Raw genomic sequence first — 22,606 nt, forward strand, 5'->3', positions numbered from 1 at the left:
TGTTGACCCTTAACCATGCTTCGACTTAAAGTCTAGTAATAATAACCGTATTTACTTTTATTTCACCGGTCAGTTTCTCTACATTCCTCATATATTAGATAGATAAGTACACATATGTGTGTATATACTTACTGTGTCAGAAATACACCACGTGAAAGGAACTTACAATATCATGGCGAATTAGAGAGATACAATTTAAAAACGTAAATATGATATATCGAGTGATCGGATTCGATGAAGAATGAAACCAAGGTACATTTCCTTTATTTAGAAAAAGTGTTACTGTTACCCCCAAGTGCCCTGGTATGTTCGGCGCTTTATCCGTTTTGGTGGACACGGAAAGTCCACCTAGGGGGGCTGGAAAACCCTGATTCCAAACCCATGGTGCACATGTGCTCCAGGATCCTAAGGAAACAAATCGCGTATGTGAACCAGTCGTTGGTCACCGGTTATCATGGGACTGCATCTCCTGATGTTGCTCCATTGCCTTGTGGATCAGATCTTTAGGTTGAAGGTTCCGGGTGTGGTCCCCCAATGAAACCCCCTGCTTCGGTCTAGGCACCTGGACAGTATTACAGCCCACACACAAATCAAGTGACTTGTATGGCGCATGTGTATTCCGTTCCCCCTTGTACTAATATTTATATGTTCAAATAACAATAATTATTATGATAAATAGTCTTACTGTTTGTAATAAAACTACCAGAAATCTACAAGAAAATTTTCACGTTCATTTTCAGTCATATCTGATGACACCTTAAGTCACTGAGTTGTGCGGTATCTAAGATCTTGCCTAGGTATTCACGATAAATCTATAATTATCGGCTCAATTCAATAATTTTTCCTTCCTGCTGTTCTCTATCGTAAACTGACTATTGGCGTTTTTTATTCTATCATAGTTTCAGCAAAATAATTTGTGGTTTGTATAACATTTGGAGGGGGGGACGTGTATGAAACATATTTAGGCGACCGAATAGGGTGTTTCAAGATTATAATTAATTGAGTAATTATATATGCTCTACTATGAACGTTACTGGATCTCAGCATTACCTTCACAGTAGTGAAATCGTATATATGTAATCCTTCGGAGATATCGATGACTAATTACTGATTACTAGCCGAGAATCGTCTCAGAGAGTCTAGGTGTCCGAACCATAACGCGAAATTGCTCGTATTGGCTAGATTATTGAAAATTTTGATATAGATCTTGCAACCCTGTTTATTACATGATTCGTTTTTTTTATCCCGACAATGTCGCTAGTTAATTTATCCACAAACAGTCAAAATAACTACCCAGTGTTAAAAGTCATTTTGATTTAACTGAAGCAGTGTGCAGATCCCTGTTAAAATCATAAAAATGTTTGTACTGTTCAAATGTATGTGTGTATACTTATCGGTACTAATTACTTAAGTAATTCATTTTCTCATAAACTATCAAGTATACATTTGAATCGCTACCAGTTTAGTTTGAATAACTGTCTTTTTTATTAAAAGGTGGTACACTTGGTCATCATTTAGTTTTTAATACTGGACGGTTTGGAATATTGGTTAGTGAGAAATGATTTTACCAAAGGAAGATTATGGGTTCACCAAAAATTCATTCTGTTGAACCTTGCTAGCTAAATATTTTACAACCATATCTTCATTTTATGGATAACCTACGTTCACTTGACTAGAATTTTTTATAGTGTTGTTCATTACGTTACCCTTCTGAGAATTCCTATAATGGTATTCTGTTCTCATTCAACTTGTGTTTATGTGCTCACACACATACGTGTGTGACGTTTGAGAATACCACCTTTCTGTTAAAACTAAATTAAATGTAATTATAATCTGTAACAGGATTTTTAAAGTTGAATACTTATAACATGATCAGCTTATGATTTCGGGATCCCCCATCTAAGATTGCTACTATTAAGAACTGTTTGTTCGTCTCTTTTCTTCTTTCACGAACATTAATCAAAACAGTTTTCATTATCAATTAATTTAAAATCTATCTGTGGGGTCTAATCAGCCTAGACACTTTCAAACATTAGGATCGTGAGTAGTTAGGGGAAAGCTAGACCTTGTTGTGACGCTATAATCTGTCAAGTTGTTGAGTTATTAGTGTGACGTATTAGGAATTATTTACTTCCTAAGTGAGGTAGCAAAAATGATGGAAATTAAGTTGTATAATTAGTGTAGTTTTGTGCAATTTACCTCATTATTTGTCATATTTTTTAAAAATTAGTTTTCAGTTTAGTTTCTTTTTTCTTACTGTAGATTCAAAGTAATTTAGAGAAAGGCTTTAGAGAGGATGGTTCGATAAGTGAACCAGATCTTGTTTACCGACAAGGTATGAATATTTTATACTACATTGAACTGTAAATATATCGTCATATATTCTGTGATTATTTATTTATTAAAACACATAAATATTGGTACAGAGGGGAACGGAATACACATGCTGAATTGAGTCGATAATTATAGATTTATCGTGAATACCTAGGCAAGATCTTAGATACCGCACAACTCAGTGACTTAAGGTGTCATCAGACATGACTGAAAATGAACGTGAAAATTTTCTTGTAGATTTCTGGTAGTTTTATTACAAACAGTAAGACTATTTATCATAATAATTATTGTTATTTGAACATATAAATATTAGTACAAGGGGGAACGGAATACACATGCGCCATACAAGTCACTTGATTTGTGTGTGGGCTGTAATACTGTCCAGGTGCCTAGACCGAAGCAGGGGGTTTCATTGGGGGACCACACCCGGAACCTTCAACCTAAAGATCTGATCCACAAGGCAATGGAGCAACATCAGGAGATGCAGTCCCATGATAACCGGTGACCAACGACTGGTTCACATACGCGATTTGTTTCCTTAGGATCCTGGAGCACATGTGCACCATGGGTTTGGAATCAGGGTTTTCCAGCCCCCCTAGGTGGACTTTCCGTGTCCACCAAAACGGATAAAGCGCCGAACATTCGTTTTTCGTCCTCTCAATTTCGTAAACAACAGTAATGTTGCGTGAAGGCAGTGAGTTGAACTTCTCTGGCAGTGGTTGTATACGCGTGGTCATGTGAGAGCGTCTCGAGGGAGAGAGAACTGACTCTCCCCACCCTCAGCCATATCAGGGCATTTGGGGGCATTCAGCTGTGATACTATTTATTGATTGTGATTTGTAGTCACCTTTCTCATTATTCTTAAACAGTTCCTAATGGATCCAAAATATTCTAGAATGGTAATTATTCCATTGATTTACGTGCAATCTTAAAGCCTGTTGTCGTAGCGGTTTGACACATCAACTGGAGAACCAGCGAGGAGTAGGGGGAGGGATGAAAAATCTTTCCTAGCTTCAAACACCCCAATGGTGAGCACCCACGTCTGCTCATGGTCTTCAACCCAGGAACTCCATATTTAGCAGTGAACACCTTATTCAATCAATCAGTTAGATTTCAGTAGTTCATATTTTTAAACATTATTCTTATTTTTCGGTCGTTCGATTGTTGCAGTTATTATGAATGACCTTCCCACTTGAATTCGTAGAAAGATTGAATTAAACAACGAATATAAGTTATATGATAAATGGACTCTAGTCATACATTGCGGATGATTTTTAACTTTAGCCTAACTACTCAACGATATTGTACTATATAGATCTCCTGCTGTCAGTTGTGTACCATTAAAAATGTCATTGTCGAATTTTATCTTAAAATCTGATTGTTTCATTTTGTATCTAGCCTCATTAAATTTATGGACTGCTCGTAAAATTCGGGTACTTTCCAGCTGTCTATCAATATTTCTGCATAAGTTAGATTATCAATCAGCACTAAATATAGTACGCCAATTAACACATCTATGTAGTGATGATCAGGTTGTGCTTAGAGGATTCTGTAGTCTACTTGGTCGTGTTCATTTGCAGGTAGGTATTTTTTTAATAAGAAGGGCATTAGCAGTATCGACTCTGTCTACCGTTGTAACTGTTGTACTGAGGGTTAAGTAGCTTTAGGTATAATATCATTCAAAAATAGGCAAATAGAGTGGTCGCTTTTGAAATTGATTGGAATGTTCCGAAAGCCAACTATATTCTCGAATAAAAGACAGGAAAGGTTGATAAACCTCATTTAGTACTGAATTATTTTGATTAAGCCATACTAAGGCATTTCGACATTCTTATCACAAAACACTCGTTAAACTGTCTCCAGCTTTCAGGTTCTCATAACCCTTGGAACGTCTCACCAACAAGCCGTGCTAAATGAAGAAAACGTTGGTGATAAATACATTAGTAGAAAATAAAATGGCTCTTAGCGCTATAAAGAGATCTGTAACATTAAAAGGATAAGCATCATGAAATAACCCAGCTGCCGAAAAATCCCTATTTATACTAGTTAAGTAAAAAGTCTTAATTAAATCGTTCCTCCTATATCTAGGTTGACGGAAGTGACACTTATATACTCAGAACACAGGTACATTTAACTGGCATTTGTTCAAAACCAATCCAAAGAACAGATGTTTCGAATATCATAAATACGTTCCAAGCATTACACAATTCAGTACTATGTGGTGTCTATCGTATCATCCGTTTAAACTTACTTTTTGAAGATCAGCCACTGAATAGATACAGTTTTAACCATTTCTTCTAAGATATGTTGATTAAATTTTTCTTTTGTCCCCTTCTGTTATTATACTTGTTCGTGAAATAATTTATCTTCTATTCTAAGTGATTCAGCTATGGTAACTTGCTAAGGTAAGTTACCCACTGTTCATCACCATCCTCCGTTACCCATAAGGATAGTAAAGAATTCTCTTCATATTTACTATTGTATATATTATGTCGTCAGTAATCGGTTACATATCTATTGTAATTAGCATGATATTTCCAGTTGTCTGGATGTTTCCCATATTCCACCTGTGTAACTTACCTCAATATTCCATGTTCATGAGCTAAAACAAGTAGACGGAAAACAACATTATTTCTCAACTACTAATCCACGTCTTAAAAACATTAATCCATAATGATGGAAACTTGTCTCAATTAAGCGATAATAGATCCACTCTTCACTGATGGACATTACATTAAAGATTAACTAAACGAATTCGTATCAAGTAATATAATGAAATGTTTTTCGTTCAGAAAATGTTCATCCTTATTTACAAGTGATCATACAAGTCATTAATTGGTTCTCACACAATATTTTTCCATTTCTACCCCTTGTTTTCTTCATGGATATTAGTTTGGGGATTTGCAAACGGCTAAAGCATTTTTCGACAGATCGTTATCTAATGCGGAATTTCCACTGGACGATAAACTTCAATTACTGATTCTACAGAATTTTCAGAAGTAAATTTTCTAACATTTCTCGATGAAGTTTTATCGTGTCCATTTATTTCTTCCTTGCACACTTAAATTGTAAATTTTTATCGGGATATCTATACTTTATAGTCCAGTTCATGCGTCACATCGGGTTTTATATACATGTTTTCATGTACAGGCTCATAAACAGTAATGTTGTATAGTTAGCTCAGCCTAATTGTTATTTCATTTAATCGATCCAGTGTTATCCAATTAACCTTGGTTCTAATTGGTAGATCCACAAACATATTTATGAATTTTACAAAAATGACTAACTGTATTTTTTGTCACAACCCGAATATCGAATGTTTATAACCCCGTAGTTTAAACAGAAGTACGAGAAGATTTCTGCCCGTTAGCGTCTCTGGAAAACCATATTGACTGAAAAGTCTGTTCAGTACTGTGATTGTTGGTGTCGATGAAGCTTCACGGACTAAAAAGATCTCAGAACATTTTTTTGAATAAGTCGACTATGATGAGGAAATTTTGGCCCGGCAAAATCAGAATGGACACTAAACCATGAGTTTCCTGCACTTGGCCCGGCAGGAAAAAACGAGCATTAATCAGAATAATGTCACCATATTATAAAATTGATTATTAACAAGTTGGCCAGGGTAAAAGGAGCGGTTGGACATATTTCTTTTGGATGCAAAGTTCTAGCTTTTTGATCCGAATAGCGATTGCCTCAGCCGTCTGCAGAATTCTTAATCTAACGGAATTAAATAGACTGTTGTTAACACGATATATTGCAAAAGATTGCTCCATGTTGGATGTTCTGAACTAAATGGGCTAAAATGAAACTGTTAACCGTTTTGACTACACCTTTGCTTAAACACACTGGGAGGTGCTTACGAGCCCGAATATACAAATTCCTAGAACATCTGCCTATAAAACTTGCCCCACAGAAGCAGTTGAATTGATATATACATAAAGAAGTGGCTAGTCTAGGCAATTTATCTTTCAATTTTGGACGTGTGGAAAACATTAGTTGTAGTTTACCTGCATTAAAAGTCCTTTGGATTGATTTTCGTAGCTTCAGTTTTAACATTTCACTAGGTGCGTCGCCTCTGAATTGTAGACGTATATACAGAGGCTTTTTATTCACAGTTAAACATTCTTTATGCTCTCTTTTACTAGCTATGTTGTTATTTATAAATTTCTCTGGGTATCCGTTTTCTCCCAGGGTCGTGTATAATGCTTTTGTTTCATCTTCGACCGTATCTCGAGAGCATATAGTCTTGATTATATAGTGTAATGTCTTAATCAGGTTCCTTTTGTACTGTAGAGGAACAAAACTAAGAAAGTTTGTATACTGACCCGTCCACGATGTTTTCCTGTTTATGTTTCTCCTTTTTTAAACCGTCTTTTCTCCTTGTAAGTAGAACATCTAGATAAGCTATTCTACCTCCACTTTCCTCCTCACATGTGAATTTTATAGACGGATGAGCTGTATTGAATAGCTGAAGTGTCTCCATTAAGTCAGTATAGTCGTTACATAGGATGAACGTGTCGTTCATATATCGGCAGTAAAGTGAAAACTTTTCAATCTGTTGTGTCAGTGGATCGTTTTCTAGTTTCGTGAGAAAAATATCAGCCAATGTGGGACCTAGGGGTGAACCCATCGCGACACCATCTATTTGTCTGTATATTTCACCATTGAATTTGAAATATACATTCATAGTACATTTTAGTAGTAATTCTTTGATGGTCTCCACAGGGATTGTAGTTACTACTTCTTGTTCTCTAAGCTGTTCACAAATATATTCTACAGTCTCTCTGAGTGGGACATTTGTGAACAATGACGTTACGTCAAAGGACATTATCTTTTGACCTTTCGTGTTTATATTTAAGTATGGATGTCCCGATAAACATTTACAATTTAAGCGTGCGTTGGGAAATCGTGTTATAGTTTTGTTTTTAAAAGCCCATTGGTTTGATGGTTCTTTGTTATTCTAATATTTATACCAGTCTATATCACTTCTTAATTCATTCTCACATAGTATTGTCCACCCAGATCTCAACTTTTCAGTCCTCTATCAAGATTGTGAAGTTTTATTCTCAGCCTATTTCTGTATGAGTAACTTTAGGCTCATAAGACTAGTGCTTGCTATGTTCGCTGCTATCATCTGTGGAAGGGTGACGTTATATGAGATTCACTATTTTTCCTGCTTTGTTTCATAGCAGGCATCGATGATCCAGGCTCCAAGGATTTCTTATTCTATCCTCTATTTTTGTGCTTTTTTGGATATCATCAGTACTACCAGCTATATATGTGGCACGTTTTCTCCTTCATTACTGGAATGTAGCTTCATCTTTCACGGCGCTTAACTCAGTCTAGATTGTGCTCAATAAGTTCCACCTATTCCAAGGAGGGTCAATTTCTATTCCATCAATTCCGTCACTGTTTGAGTGGTCATTACGGTCTTCCATAATGTTATTACATTCTTTATTTATATTTTTTATTGTTGACCTGGTTATTAAAGAAATCAGTCGACCCACTAGTTTCAGAAGAATCGTGGCCTTTACTTTAAGGCGTCATAATTCTTCTCTATGAATACTTTTCAGGGCTAAGTTTAATTGGCTTGTCTATTTTTCTGGTTAGCTTTCCTATAGCGGGATTCTGATTTACGAAGTAAGATTGCTAACTTGATGCCCATCACTTTTCATTTACTTGGAATTTATTTATTTATTTAAACACATAAATATTGGTACAAGGGGCCACCAGATATATATGCGCCACACAAAACAATCAGAATGGGAAGAGAAAAGGGGTAAGATGCATATATGAAAAAATAAGAGTAATGATGGGGGAAACTAAAATTTACAACCAGAAGAATTCTTTCAGGTAAGGAGATTATGACCACTCTTTATGAGGAAAGTAAAAGAAGGTTACAGCAGGATCGCCACTGTATTCTTTTCTGAGCTATATCTGATGACGTCTCTAGCCACTGTGTTGCACCATCTTTCGGACACCAGCCAGGGAGTCGTGAGGGACCAACAAAAGCCAGCCCTTTGCAGCTTTCTTTCATACCACGACACCATGTCATACACTGACCACCTCTTCGCTTTTTCCAACTAGTCCCAGCGTCAGCAAATAATGCACGACGTGGAATTCTCTGGGACGACATTCGTAGGACATGTCCGAGCCACTGACGTCGACGTTTCAAGATGGCGGCACCACCTGGATTGTCGTCTCTGCGCCCGAACACACGATGCCGAACCTCTGCATTACTAACATGGTGTTGCCAATAGATGTCAGTAATCCTTCGGAGACAACCATGATCGAATACAGAAAGTCGTCTAACAGCCTTCATTTGGGGTCATACTCACGGTCACTCGGAGTAGACCGACGCGCTTCGATCAGTTGTAAGGAGCCAGAAGAAACCCTGTGCTTACAAGCGGAACGTTTCGCGAAGCCGCAAGCGACTTTACTCACCATTTTCATGGCGTCATGCAGTTGCAACCAATGCTCATCCATACTTTTCGGTGGGATGGTAGCTAGCCTAGAGGCTAGCTCTTTTCGATACTTACTTGCAACAGAAGTTGTAACCAATTTACTAACATCAATCCTTTGATGACGGTCAATTCGTTGGCCACTGAAAAGTAAGGTAAGATTGGTGCAGACCAGGGCATGATCAGAGTTCAGATAGGTACTCCAAAAGGAGCAGCAGTCTTGTACACAACCACGCCAGCGGTAGCTGATCGCAATGTGATCAATCTGAGTCTAGGCTTGAGATGCAGTGGGAGGACGCCAGGTGGCACATCGGCAATGACTGTGCCGAAAGTTAGTGCTAGCCAGAAACGGGTTGTGGTCTGTGCACAGTTGCAGTAGATGGTCCCCGTTATCTGTCTTGAGACCAACAAGTCCCTATCGGCCACCTAGACGACTCTCCTCTGTGCCTAAACGCCCGACCTGTGAATTTAAGTCTCCGGTTAGTACTACAATATCTGTCGAGCGCGCTTTCTGGATAAGAACAGTTAACTGGTGATAGAATTCATCCTCGGTTGCATCCAGGATGCAATCTGTCGGGGCATAGGCGGAGATGACGAAAAGACATCGTTTCTCACGCCGATTTCTCCTCACTATGATGGAACTTTTTAATCTAACAGCACTTAACCGGCTGTTAATGGATATCCAATCGATTAGTGCTGCCTCAGCTCTAGCGCTTAGTGCGACACCAACTCCAGCAAGACGAGACGAAGATGCCACAGGGTCCCCGTATAAACGTACGTGAAACAAGCTTTTCGAATCGACAGATGGAGAGCAAGTTTGTAGTACTTCACTAGAGTCTTGAATACGGGTCTCGGATAGACAACAAACGTCAACATTAAGACTTTCCAAAGACATAGCCAGCCCTATCTGTTGTCCGATCTGCATTAGTGTTCGAATGTTAAAGGAAGCAAGTTTGAACGGCGTACATGGTTTCAAAAAAACTGGTTCAGTATTCGTATTCGGTGGAAGCATTCACTTTCGACCAGACAGTGACTGGAGATCGTTTAGATAGAACAGAGTTTCCACCATGGGCGTACTGTTGCATAAGATGTAAAGTAAGGATACACAAATTAAGAATAAGAGGGAGGGGGGGGAATAAGCGACGTGGTAAATAATAATAATAATAATGGTGATGTAAATTGTCTGACCTTTGGTCGGAGCGAGAACAGTATTGTCAGTAACAAGCGTCATTTCATTTATTTGTGCGAGAAGGCAGTGAGGGTTGTTATGCTGTCTCGGTGCCCAGACCGAAGCAGTGGTTTTCTTAGGGTACCACACCTGACCTGAAGGTCTAACTCACAAGGCAGAAGTGCATCGTGAAGAGATGCAGTCACATAGTAGCCTGTGACCAACTATTGGACCATGAATAACCCTTGACAGACCCCAGGCGTTGTTAATTTTTACTTTAGATAATTACTGTAAAGTATATATTTCTCTTCGTGAAATAACCATACAATAGTCATATACATTTTTTTTAGTGCGTTGTTATCGATTGGTAAGGGAGAATATGAAGAAGCGAAAAAGCTCTTCGAGACTGTTTTACAATTAGATCCTACAAATGTGGCGGTGAGTACCTGTTTTCATTACTTTTATCCTTTTTATTTGATAGTTGTGGTATAGTAAAACCCATAATGCGTGTTTCTTCTTCATTAGGACTCTCCAGCAGAGCTTACGTTCAGCCATAGTAAGTTGTTCTTATCCTTACCGAGGCTCAAACTTAGTACCCATGACTTTAAAATCCAAGACTTTGGCATAGATAGATCATGCAGACACGGTTTTCCTTAAATAATTCACTAATACACTTCAATTTGTTTGAGTGTTCGTTGACACTGTAATATATGGACCAGCTTTGGGTGACGCCAAAGTGACCTTGAGAATGTCCACCTATTAACTAGAACTAAATGACGTTTATAAACCAGTGTGAGGAATTAGATTTAGGGTTTTCATCACGAAATGACATAAGCTAAAATATCAAAACTATTTAACCAAGTAAATGGATGAGTTTCGCGCCAGAATCCAAGACCTGTTATCCCAAATGTGATTGGTTCGTCCGTAGATTATAGTCTCGCCGAGTGTTCTTGGAAAAATGCATCTAAGGTCATGTGACCAAAATTTCTCAGTCGAAATATATTATCTTGCCAATGAATTAAAACAAAACTAATTCATGATCCAATTCTATTTTGTACGGTTTTCATACTTACCTACTCATCTAAAGAATGTTATTGTCCTGAGAGACCACTTAAAGACAATAAATCAGTGATTTGGGATCTTAGGTAATATGCGCGATCTTCTACGTCGATAAATATAAAGTTTTTATGACAAACTTTGGAGTCTTCTGAAGTGTACACTAACGAAACGTCGCGGGATCGAAGACAGAGCTCTTTTCTTGTCTCTCTATGATACCTTCATATCAGTTACTGAACACAGCGGTCTACGTCCCCAAATTCATTGGTATGTGTCTAGCTTTCGCATCATCAGAAACTAGGACACATTCAAAGGTCACTCTCTGTAGTTACTCAAGTCTCATACGTAAGTATCTTTGGTCTTCAAGTCATATTGTGTTAGTGAATATGTTTTCACTTTTATGGAAAACACAGTAAATCAGACTTTTGTGATATTTACTATCATTTTCGTATTGTGTGAATGTATGAATCCGCAATATAGATCTTGTCATCCTTTCTCTTCCTATTTTCATTATTTTGTGTGGCGCATATGTATCTGGTGCCCTTTCGTACCAATATGCATGTGCTTACATAAATAAATAATAAATAATATAGATATTTCCTAGAGAAGACTTAAAGTCATGTAATCTGTTAGTAAAGTACTTATCTGCTGTTTAAAGACTTGTGACATTTTCTAGACCACCGTGTTTTAAATTAACGTCATCAGAACACTGTCATCCTACCAAACTGAATTCGTGATTGTTTATGACGATCAAATTTCACTATTCTGCTGTTCAGGACAACGGTGGTAAAAATAGCATACATTTGTTCCTAGTTCAGTACTCTTATGTAAATTATTAAAACTAAAACTCATGTTACTAGACCTTTAATGGACAGTATCATCTTTCTATGACCGTAGCTCCTGCTATTTCAGACAGGTCGCTTGTGGAACGGTAAGACTAAAAGCAGCGAACTCAGGTATTTTGAAGAAGTTATACTACCGACTCTATAAGGCTGTGATGACAGTAAGTTGTTCCTTCAAAACAACCATTATCTACTGCGATGCTGCCATCTCATAACGTAAGGAAGTGGTTAAAAAAGGTCGACTCTGAAGATGGTACACCTCACCTTACTATTATAACGGTCCTCTTCCCTAGTATACGCGAATGGGACGTCAATTTACCTTGGACGAATATCTACACTAGATTTCCTCCCAGTGTCTACTCTACAGGACTTTAACACAGCTCAGATCAGGAACACATGATTAGCCTGACAACGTAAATATATTTCCATACCGTACCGACACAATCGAACAACAAATGGACAGTGGATAATAAATAATGATGAGGATACCTATCCAACTGTCTACAAGTCTAAGTAAAACAACCAATCATTATCATTCTCGGCCACACATCACCTCCCTCGCGAAGTTTGATCGTATGACTTCACCTTTGGGTCTATTTGGAAAAATCGCGTTTGTTTCCGTTCCCTGGATGATCTTTGGCTAGCTTTTGATTTCAGCTAATTTTTTCGCATTTCAACTTGTGGTGGTAGAATATTGAATGTATCAAACAATATTTTCATTGGTAAAGGTTTGTGTTTAGATGACTCATAAGCATTCTATCTATCTCGCAGTTTATTTATGTGTCTAATATTTAGTGTATTTTCAACCGCCACTCCATACAATACTGTCCCACGTTTTTTTCATACACTCAAATATCCATTTTGGCTTTCTAGGCCGGAAATTAAGTGCATGAACTAAGTCGCCTGCTTTAAATTCTCGAATTTTCGGGCAAATACCATTCTTATTTTTTTGTAGTCCACTCGTTATGTTTTTCAGGTTCAAGACATCAAAAAATGTTCTAATTGGTCGGCCAAATATTATCTCGGCAGTGGATTTTCCGTCTTGACTGTTTGAACTAGGCGTCATTTTGTAAGAGATTAAGAGCTGTTTCAGAACCTTTCCTACGTTATCTTCTCTCATCTTTAAGAGAACTCGCTTAAGAATATCAACAAGTTTCGCCGCTTGTCCATTTGACTAAGGGTGACACGGTGGGGTTCTAATATGTTCGACTCCATTTTGTTTGCATAACTCCAAAAAATCTGACGACGTAAATTGCGTTCCGTTATCTGAAACTAAGACATTAGGTGTTATAAACGTTCCAAACAGTTGTCTGAGATGCAACAGTGTCTCAGATGTAGGCGGTCTACACACAGCATAGATTCCAGGCCATTTGGAGTATAAATCTACTACCGCCCTAAATATTGTCCGTTTATTGGTCCAGTATGATCGATGTGTAGGCTTTTTCGTTTCTGGCCACTTCTGGGATCCTACTTTCGGCGTATTCAACGGTAGATCCCACAAACCAAATTTATCTATTCAATCAATACCCAATAATTTGGTATGACAGTTCGCAGAAATATAACATTTTCCTACCATAATCTTGTCACCCAATGAGAGACACTTAAACTGATCTTCTGTCATCGCTGATAATTTGAACTGCTCACACTCACGGCTCACTAAACCCGTGCGTTTCGACCACTCATAGTCACCTGCTTTTGTTATCTTGAGATATTGATAATGAATATTAGACAAGGATGACTTTTCAGCAAAGATTTGCAACAAATTATCAATCGTTGGATCAAAAAAAATCCCTTGGATTCTTTGGGAGGATGAAGTTACTATAACGTTCATGTTCAACCGTACCGAGTTTTCTTAAGAGTATTCCGACCTTGGCGGCGTCATCGAGTTTTCCGAGGTCGACCCTGAACATATCTCCGTACTTCTTGAACCAGGTTTCAAAAGTAATCCCCGCCAAACCATCGAAGTTAAATTCATGGATAGAATTAATAATGTGGTCGATATGACATTCGCAAGAATCGGCTGTAACCACTTTTTGATTTAGGTCGATTTGTCGGGTTAAAGTCTCTATGATACGAATCTGGAACTGTTCGAAACGTTTTTCTTGACGCTCCAGCAAATATTTGATTTGTTCAAAGGTAAATGACTTCTTGATAAGATAACCTTGTCTCCAGTGTTAAGTTCACCACTTGAATAACGCAGAATACAGTTTACTTCTACGACACTCGAACGTTGAACCGTCACAAATCAAAAGACAGAAGAAAAGCTGGATAAGTGTTTATTTGGTAAGAATCGAAATGTACAGAATATCACGGGTATTTAGAGATATTAGCATTTATCAAATCAACATTATGATTCGGCCAATCCGCAAAGAGACATATTATGCTATTGTCCAATAGTAGCATGCTACGTTGATATTCTAGATGGCTCCATCATATTCTGATTAGATGGAAACTTTTCAGTTCCTTTAGGGCCTCTGGAGGCTCTGTTGTAGTTCTCGGAAGCTGACTCAACACTTCCTTGTGCCCAGTGTTCCTTTCTACTAGATTTGTTTCATACTTCGAATTCAGCTTTCTTTGTCATTCTTCAAATACTGATTGCAAAGTAATAATGGGATCTTCTTCGATCCACGCTAATATCCATGTTCTGATATCTGCTTCTACTGTAACCCACAGACAAAAGTAAGACATTTAAATTGATCTCAGCACATTTCCTGTAACCGGAACCGCTCATATCCTCGGTTCACGATGCTTGCATACGTCACATAATCTCCAGTGGTTTTATTTTGTAAGCTGGAGACACTTGTATCTAGTGTGAAAAATTGATGACCGTTCACCAAATATACATGTCAGGCATTCTACTGTTTCTCTGAAGGTTATGTCGGTTAGCTTCTTTGGAAAAATAAAATTGCAGAACTTTTCAACCAACTAGTCATTGTCCTCGCCCACACATCACTTACCATACAAATTTCTTTCTCCGGCGTCTATGCCTTTCGATGTGCGAGGCTAATATTGGAACAACTTTCCAGGAAAAGGCCGTGCGTGACCGGGCTTAAGCAGTTATTTCGTGTTCCTCGTAGTCATGCTCTCATTTCACTAAAACCATCACTGATCCAGCTGTTTTTTAATATCCTTCCAGCTGAGAAGTGACAAACTTCACTCCGACAGCACCTGTTTATAATTTTCCTATCCTCAAAGATAACCCTTATCGTATATTTTTATCACTACGTGCCACCAACGCTAATGATTTGATTTAACTAAATGTTGATCTTGGTTTCTTAAAACCACTCTTTAGACCATATTTTGGAGCTCTTGATGTTCGAACCTTGTGTTAGATCGGACAACAGACTTCTTTATCTAGGACTCCTGAATCCTGCGCAATCGATGTACGCGCACCTCCAAAATGCGTGTATCTGTAGACTACATTGCTACTTCCTATGGCCTTACTGGTGTAGGTATATGTAGGGATGGCTCGTTTCCAAACTCAAGCAGCGCAGAAAGAGCTGAAGACATTCCATCCAATCACTTCTAAGGGAAAATTCTGGAATATCGAAGTGTAGCTTCCCTACTGGATCAATAAAAAGGATCCCTTATGTGCCTATTGGCTGTTCAAAATGATGATTTACTTTCAGCCAAAAACTATAAATACATGAGATTTTTGTACGGTATTTGACACTGTGTTGGAAATAACATTCCTACTTATTAGTCTTCTAACTTCTCTCTTGCGACGTTGCGGGTTCGATCGTTCAAGTAATCCAGTAGTATGCGGCATAGCAAGAATCTAAAGCTCTAGATATATATCAGTATAGAATTAAGTTGAAAAGCAGAACAGGCTCTACTAGATTGGTGGTCTGTCCGACTAAACAGGGTAGTCAAAACTCTGAAAGATAAAAAGACATAAGAAGTCATCTCTGCCTACGAACCCACCAATCACAGGTTGAATGAAGTAAACGACAAATTTTATGAGAAGCTTCCCAAACTCATTCCAAAAGCTAGACCCTCAGATATGGTAATAGTTGCGGGTGATTTTATGCCCAAGTATGTAAACTGAACTGAACCGATAGGCACTTGAGGCGTATCTTACGATGCCGCGTCTCAGCACACTGATAAGGGTTACTGCCTGTTGCCACTGTGATCAGATAACCGTCTTTTCGGCAAGTACAAACTGCAATTATAAGGAAAAGCATCATCTGACGTGGCGACTCATATAATTGACTCAGCGATAGACTTGAATACACCACCTTGCCGTTAGCCATCGTTATAGGGGTTCGATACAAGACTGTTACCCATTCTGGAGCATGCATTGTCTGTGTCTTACTGTACGTAGAAAAGCCATTAGCAAGAAAACCAAAAAACCAACTTGATGATGCGAAAATCAAGAATATACCTTAAGAAGGAGTTAGGCAACCGTGAAAGTGATATCCACCCCTAGGTAGCTTGGCACTATATCTAAAAAGCTATGAAAATAGCAGTGATATCTCCCAGTAGCTGAAACCAAAAGGTTTAGAAAAGTCAATAGATTTCATCGACGTTCGAACTGGTGGATGCTCGTAAATTCGTCCTATATGTCCCTGAACACGATAAGGAGCGTATGGAGTATAAACATGTGCACCATTGGTTTGGAATCAGGGTTTTCCAACTCCCCTGGGTGGATTTTTCATGTCTACCAACCCGGTTAGAGCGCCGAACATTCGCTTTTCGTCCTCTCAATTTCGTAAAGAACAGTGATGCCACGAGAAGGCAGTGAGTAGGACTCCTCCGACAGAGGCTGTATACGCGTGGCCATGTAAGAGCATTTCAAGAAGGAGAGCGGACTCTCCTCCAGTACCATGGCATTAGGGTGCATACTTTACGATGTCCGACTACAGTTTTATTCCTTTATGTTTTGGTGGAGTTCTACTCTGCTGGTCCTTACATTCTGTGCCAACATCTGTCACTGACAAACGTACCGGATAAACAGTACTTTAGTCAAACACTACTGGTCAAGTCATAACTTATGTCGAACTTGGATATACCAGGATTGTCAGTTGATTCGGTCTGTGAAAATAGCGTAAAGCTATTGGATAAGTTGAGAGAAATCATAGCATATACATTTCTGTATAAGAGTAAACGTTAATATTAAGCAACAAATATTTGTTGTTCCTCTTTTCTATAAGCCCCAATATCTATAACGCTAAAACAAGAATTAGAAACTGTACAAGCACATTGGTAACAAGGTAGTCAAATAAAAGGGCTAATCGGAGGAAATTCTGTAAACAAATAAAATAGGCATCGGAAAAATCGAGTGACTAAACTAAACACAATGGTGACTGGTTGCTGCAGCTATCCTCGCACAACTGTTTATTTCTAGCAAGCACCAACTATGATCATGTTATACGCATTCGTCTGACACGGCAATCACAATCGACTCAACAGTAGACTCAAATAAAATACATTGCCATCAGCCTCTTTTTCAGTGAAGCTTAGTAGAAGACTCATTCATTCTGGAGCATATATTTCGACCGATGTTTATATATCCAACGTTCTACATTGCTTCTGCCGGACTGACTATCAATTTTTCCAATCAATAAAACTGTGTTTAAGAAAGATCTATCGAATGTAGGAAGTTTACAGCATGTGTGTCTACTAGTTTTCATCATCACTTTATATTTGTTGACTTTAACGTTATATTATGGCATTCAAGTAATAATTTAACCTCAGAGAAAAAGATATACATTTCTTTTATTAAATTGCTGTTCTTAATCAGTCTCTTCACTTTAGGTGAAGATCTAGTGAGTTTATGAGATCGACATTTTCATTTACAGTCGGAAATTGAAGTTAACAATCACTGTACCGTAAGTTGTCTATGTCCAGTTTTTTACTATACGTTCTTATTTCATTCATATTCCACAATTCAGGCGGCTAATAATTTAGCTATTTGTTCTTTATATGTTGGACGACTATCAGAATCAATTGAAGCGTTGGAAGATCTAACAACAACTGGTCTGACTAGTCAACCAATAAATAATTTAGACGTTCTTACTACTGCTTCAAAAAATACAGGACTTTTTACATCATTCATGTTCAACACACGATGTCGTCGTTTTTGTCTACATGATGTAATGGTTTCAAATTTAGCTGTATTATATGAGGTAGAATCAGATCTGGCCACATTAAAAAAAGTTAGCTTATTGAAAAAGTTGGTTGCAATATCTGGCGAACCAGTGCACATATCATCCTTTAAATTATCTATGAAATAATGATCAATATGTAATATTGACAAATATTTTTTATTCCAAATCACTTGGAAAAAGAACATTTTTTCGATTGATGCCTATAAAAATATATTACTGTTAAAACTAACCTCCAAGATTATATCTCATATACTAAAGGATAGTAATTCACTGTTTTGTCCTCAATTACTTACACCTGTTACTCACAGAGGAGCATAGGCCTCCCACCAGCATTCTCCACTCATCTCTGTCCTGAGTAATCCTTCCCAATTATATATCCAGTTACTATTCGTTCTTTAGATGTCTGCCTCCGATTCCCAGCGCAACGTGTTCTTTGGTCTTCTTCATCTCATTAACTCTGCTGAACTCCGACTTTGACCTCGCCTTGTGATGCAGTTTGGTGATTTTTTCGATGTATGTCCTGCCCACCTCTAGCATCTTTTCTTAATTTCCTCTCCAACTGGAAGTCGGTTTGTTCTCTTCCAAATTAGGCTATTGCTGATGGTATCCAGCCAACGGACGTTCAGTATTTTACGTAGACAACTGATGATGGTTGTAGTTCTCCAAGTTTGAGCTCCAAATAGTCGAACTGTATTCACATTTGTATAGGAGATTCTGACTTTCATGCTGCCTGACAGTTGTTTTGCGACCCACACGTTCTTCAGTTGTAGGGATGCTGACCTTCCTTTGCATCTGCATCGTATCCTCCCTGTTTGTCTATCATGCTGCCCAAGTACGCAGAACTTTCCACCTCTGCCAGAGGTTTTCCATAAATTGTGATTGGGATGATGTGCTCTGTGTGGTATTTCAGGATCTTGCTTTTCCCTTGTGTATGTTAAGACTCACTGCTGCATTGGCTGTCTTCATCTGTATTTATTGTTGTATATGGAATAGAAGCGTGGGATCATCTGCGAAGTCTAATTTGCTTAGTTGCTTACAAGCTGCCCATTGCACTTCGCCCTCAGTTCTTCTAGGGTTACCTCTATTTTTGACTTGGATGGATTCCTTGAGTTAGTGAGTTGGAGAGAGAGGAATATTCTGAGTTTGTATGCATAGAGAGTCCAGGAAAGGGATAAGAAAACGATTATTTAAAATCAGTGGTGTACATAATCTTCAGGACCCTGAAGTGTACGCGTAATTTAGTTAGTGGTTACCCAAGGGACTGAGTTTTCTGACATTATTATGAAATAAACCTATAGTCTGAATGTTTGTGGTGTGGTTTTGACAAAACCCTGTGTTTGGGAATCTGGGCAGCATCCCACTCAACATAAAGACCACGTTCCTTTAAACTTCGGCGGTAATGATCAGAAGTTGTACAATGCATGATCATTGTAACTGAAACAATTTTATTTTGCAAACTTCGACGTCCTACCTTTTTATTCTTCATGTTGCTAATTCTCGTCATTAATTTCATAATCGAGTACCCAAGTAACGGATGAAATGCTTTTCAACATAGAATGAATTGATAAAGTTAACGTACGGAAATTCACTACAAGGCGAAAATAACAACCATGAAAAACTTACTCTTTGTACTTGGCGAATGGAAGGTATCTCCAACTAGAGCTGTATTTAACAGCGTAGGTCTGCCATATGGTAAAGGGTCTGATAACTAAATCGCAGTGTGTGTTAGGCTTTGGAATCAGACAAGACTTTGATTTTCCCTGTGTTGGGGTGGTTCAGGAAGTTTTTCGCAATAGACATGACAAGCTCAGGAAACACTAAGAAACATTTTATTCAATCAGCGTTTGACTAGAAGTTTTGCTAAAAACATCATGAAAGTGAAAAGTCACATGTAGAATTTCTGATTGTCTGATTACTACACTGCTACTATGTTTAGTAGCATTCCAGAATTCTCTGGAGAACCCAATGACTTTTAAAATACTATAAGAACCCTATATTTTCTGTACATAAATGAACCTTTGGAGTAAAGTGCTTCTCGCATATTTTGTGTCTTTCCTCTCACGTTCAAGTCGCTGTGTATATTAAGCTTGGCTGTTACGAGACTAGCTTACTATCCGAGTATAGCGTTCAATCAGCAAGACTAATCACCTCGCCCAATGTATCTGAGATTAATTACTGAACCATCTTCTTCGCTATTTGATGTACTAGTAAAATGTTGAGATTCATCTGAAAGAAGAAAACATAAATTCTATTTTAACTCTCGGTAACAAATCCTCAAATTCGGAAAAGATATGTGGTGGACCAAAAAGTATGATAACCAAAAATAGCAACAAAAATATTACGTCTAAAGTTTATGTAACAATTAACAGTTAATAGGTTAATTACACACAGATAAAAGTAAGGGACGTTACTTAATTCTTCAGTAAATTTCGCGTTTAGTTGAGTTTGATCCCGATAATCCACAATTATAAAAGATTAGTAATCCCAATATGGACGATATGGATCCAGTAGGTTTACCAAGCGTAGAATTCAATACGAATGTCACAATTGTCTATAAACGTAGATGGTATGCAATTAATATTTCATTTAACATATTAGCAGACGGCAGAACGATGCAGATGTGAGCTAGAGTTATTTATTGAGGAGCAGTAACAATGTCGCGACATGTTGTACTCAAAACGGAAGGAAGTCAAAATACAAGTGTTCAAAGTAATACACCTAAACAACAAGTACGATTGTTTAATGCTAAATGTACAGAATATGAAAATACACAAAATACATGCAAAAACTATGAAAGATTGTTTACAAAATATGCTTTATAGTCCTGTCTACACAGATACGAACTGAGAAACAATACTTCAAGGAATTCTTCATTAGAAATAATGGATGGAATGATGTTTCTATCAGAAACTTTCATCTCCACAATTTTGTAAATGGCCGAATATGCCGAAGGTACTGGTTGTGAACTTGGTGGACTGAATACTAATTTTCGCTCGTTTTTAAGATACAATCCTGCAGGCGAAACTGCTTATGGTACCTTTGCGGTAGTGTTAGGTCTCAGCTGACTATGATCACCACTGCAGACAGATTACGTGCCAATTATCAGGGTAATTCCCTCTGTAGGATGAATATTAGAAGGACGGCTGTAGATTGTAATTATGATGTATCTGTTGGTGATCTTGTGGTGTTGGAATGATACCAAGATCGTGCCAAAGTTTACAAGCGAGACTTCCGTGCTTACGTAAGTCCAAGGTCACCAGAAGCGGAAAATTTGTGTTTTGGTACATTTAAACAATCACTGGTACAGTTAGTTATAATAATGAACGTTTCCATTACACCAACCGCGTTCTCTTTATAAAAGTAGATCACTACATCTTAATACTAAAACATAAACCAAATTATAAATTTGATACGAGACAGAAGACATGTATATATATATATAATCAAAGGTCAGCCATAGTCAATGTAGTACGAGTGTGCATTCATCCAAGTTACCGAGTCACTTCAGCACGACGAAACGAGATCAAAACTCGAATAAAAATAATTGAAGACTGAGGGGGTATTTTTCGAAGACGGAATATTATAATGATCAAAATAATGGGTTTTCGTATCTACTATCCAGATGCTTCATTGCTCCCGATCAAACTAAACAAATATTTGAGTAACGCAACTTTGTGTTGCTCCGTCGTTGTCGGGTAGTTGGCGTCCAGTTTCGATTGACTATGATCACCACTACAATAAGATTACGCTCACGAAAACGACTTAGTTCCTTCGCTAGCTCGTAAAGCTGAAGTCTGTACCTTGTCCAGATAAGATATATTTATTGGTGATCGCGTGGTAACGAAAGAATACTAATATGTGCCAATGGGTACAGGTAGAAAGGAAGAGCACAAGAAAGTTCGAACGACCAAGATGGACGATGGAACGAGAAATGCATTCGATACAGTTGAACAAAACGAGTACACTAAATCACTGGTACGATTGGTTATAATAATAGTTATTTCCATTATACCAATCGCGTTCTCGTCATAAAGTAGTCACTACAGGGGCCACTCGCTAGAAAGGGTTCACACTTTCGATACACAGCGGTTTCGTTCGTGGGACTGATCGCAAAACGTACGATTGTAGGACGGAGACGTTGGCAGAACAGGAAGCGACCGCTGATCCTCGAGTTGCCACCAAAGGTCGTTGACGTAGAACGGTACCAGGAGAAACGTACTGTATAGATTGCTTGCGTTAGCACGCTACACCAGAACGGTTTGTATCCAGAATCTGAAGATTGCGTTCATAGATGTCCAGACCGGAAACGCTGCAGACGTTGGACGAGACCATATTGAGCCAAGAAACCAGGTGCGACCATGTTCGGGACCAAATGCATAACATACGTATTTGGAGCCAGAGAGATCGACTGCGTGAGTTGACTAGAGCGTGGGTGATCAGGCCAGCTTTCTCCAAGGTTGACTGAAGTTGACGATACCAATAGGGCGATGGTCGGAGGCGTAGTCTCGGGATAAATAAATAAACAAAGAAAAAGAGAAAAGTGAAACATGCGTACAGTATAGGTATAGGGTCCTATACCGTGACCGTTGTTGATTGTGAGGTTAGTCGCAAAAGCGTACAGGTAAGCGTATT

At 38.2% G+C, this 22,606-nt stretch overlaps 1 protein-coding gene across 1 annotated transcript in view; it reads left to right on the forward strand.

The window, feature by feature from the left end:
- The window catches only part of Smp_165020 (putative transmembrane 9 superfamily protein member), a gene marked incomplete at its 3' end in the record, with an annotated part of 93,234 nt that overhangs the window by 14,122 nt on the left and 56,506 nt on the right, over positions 1-22,606 (forward strand). The window contains exons 8-12 of the mRNA XM_018798146.1: positions 2,263-2,335; positions 3,733-3,914; positions 5,227-5,333; positions 10,317-10,404; positions 17,759-18,022. Coding sequence (XP_018653117.1) covers positions 2,263-2,335; positions 3,733-3,914; positions 5,227-5,333; positions 10,317-10,404; positions 17,759-18,022 — 714 coding nt within the window. The remainder of the gene's footprint in view (positions 1-2,262; positions 2,336-3,732; positions 3,915-5,226; positions 5,334-10,316; positions 10,405-17,758; positions 18,023-22,606) is intronic.

This window comes from Schistosoma mansoni, chromosome 6, assembly GCF_000237925.1.
Source record: "Schistosoma mansoni strain Puerto Rico chromosome 6, complete genome".
In the NCBI taxonomy this organism is placed as follows: domain Eukaryota; kingdom Metazoa; phylum Platyhelminthes; class Trematoda; order Strigeidida; family Schistosomatidae; genus Schistosoma; species Schistosoma mansoni.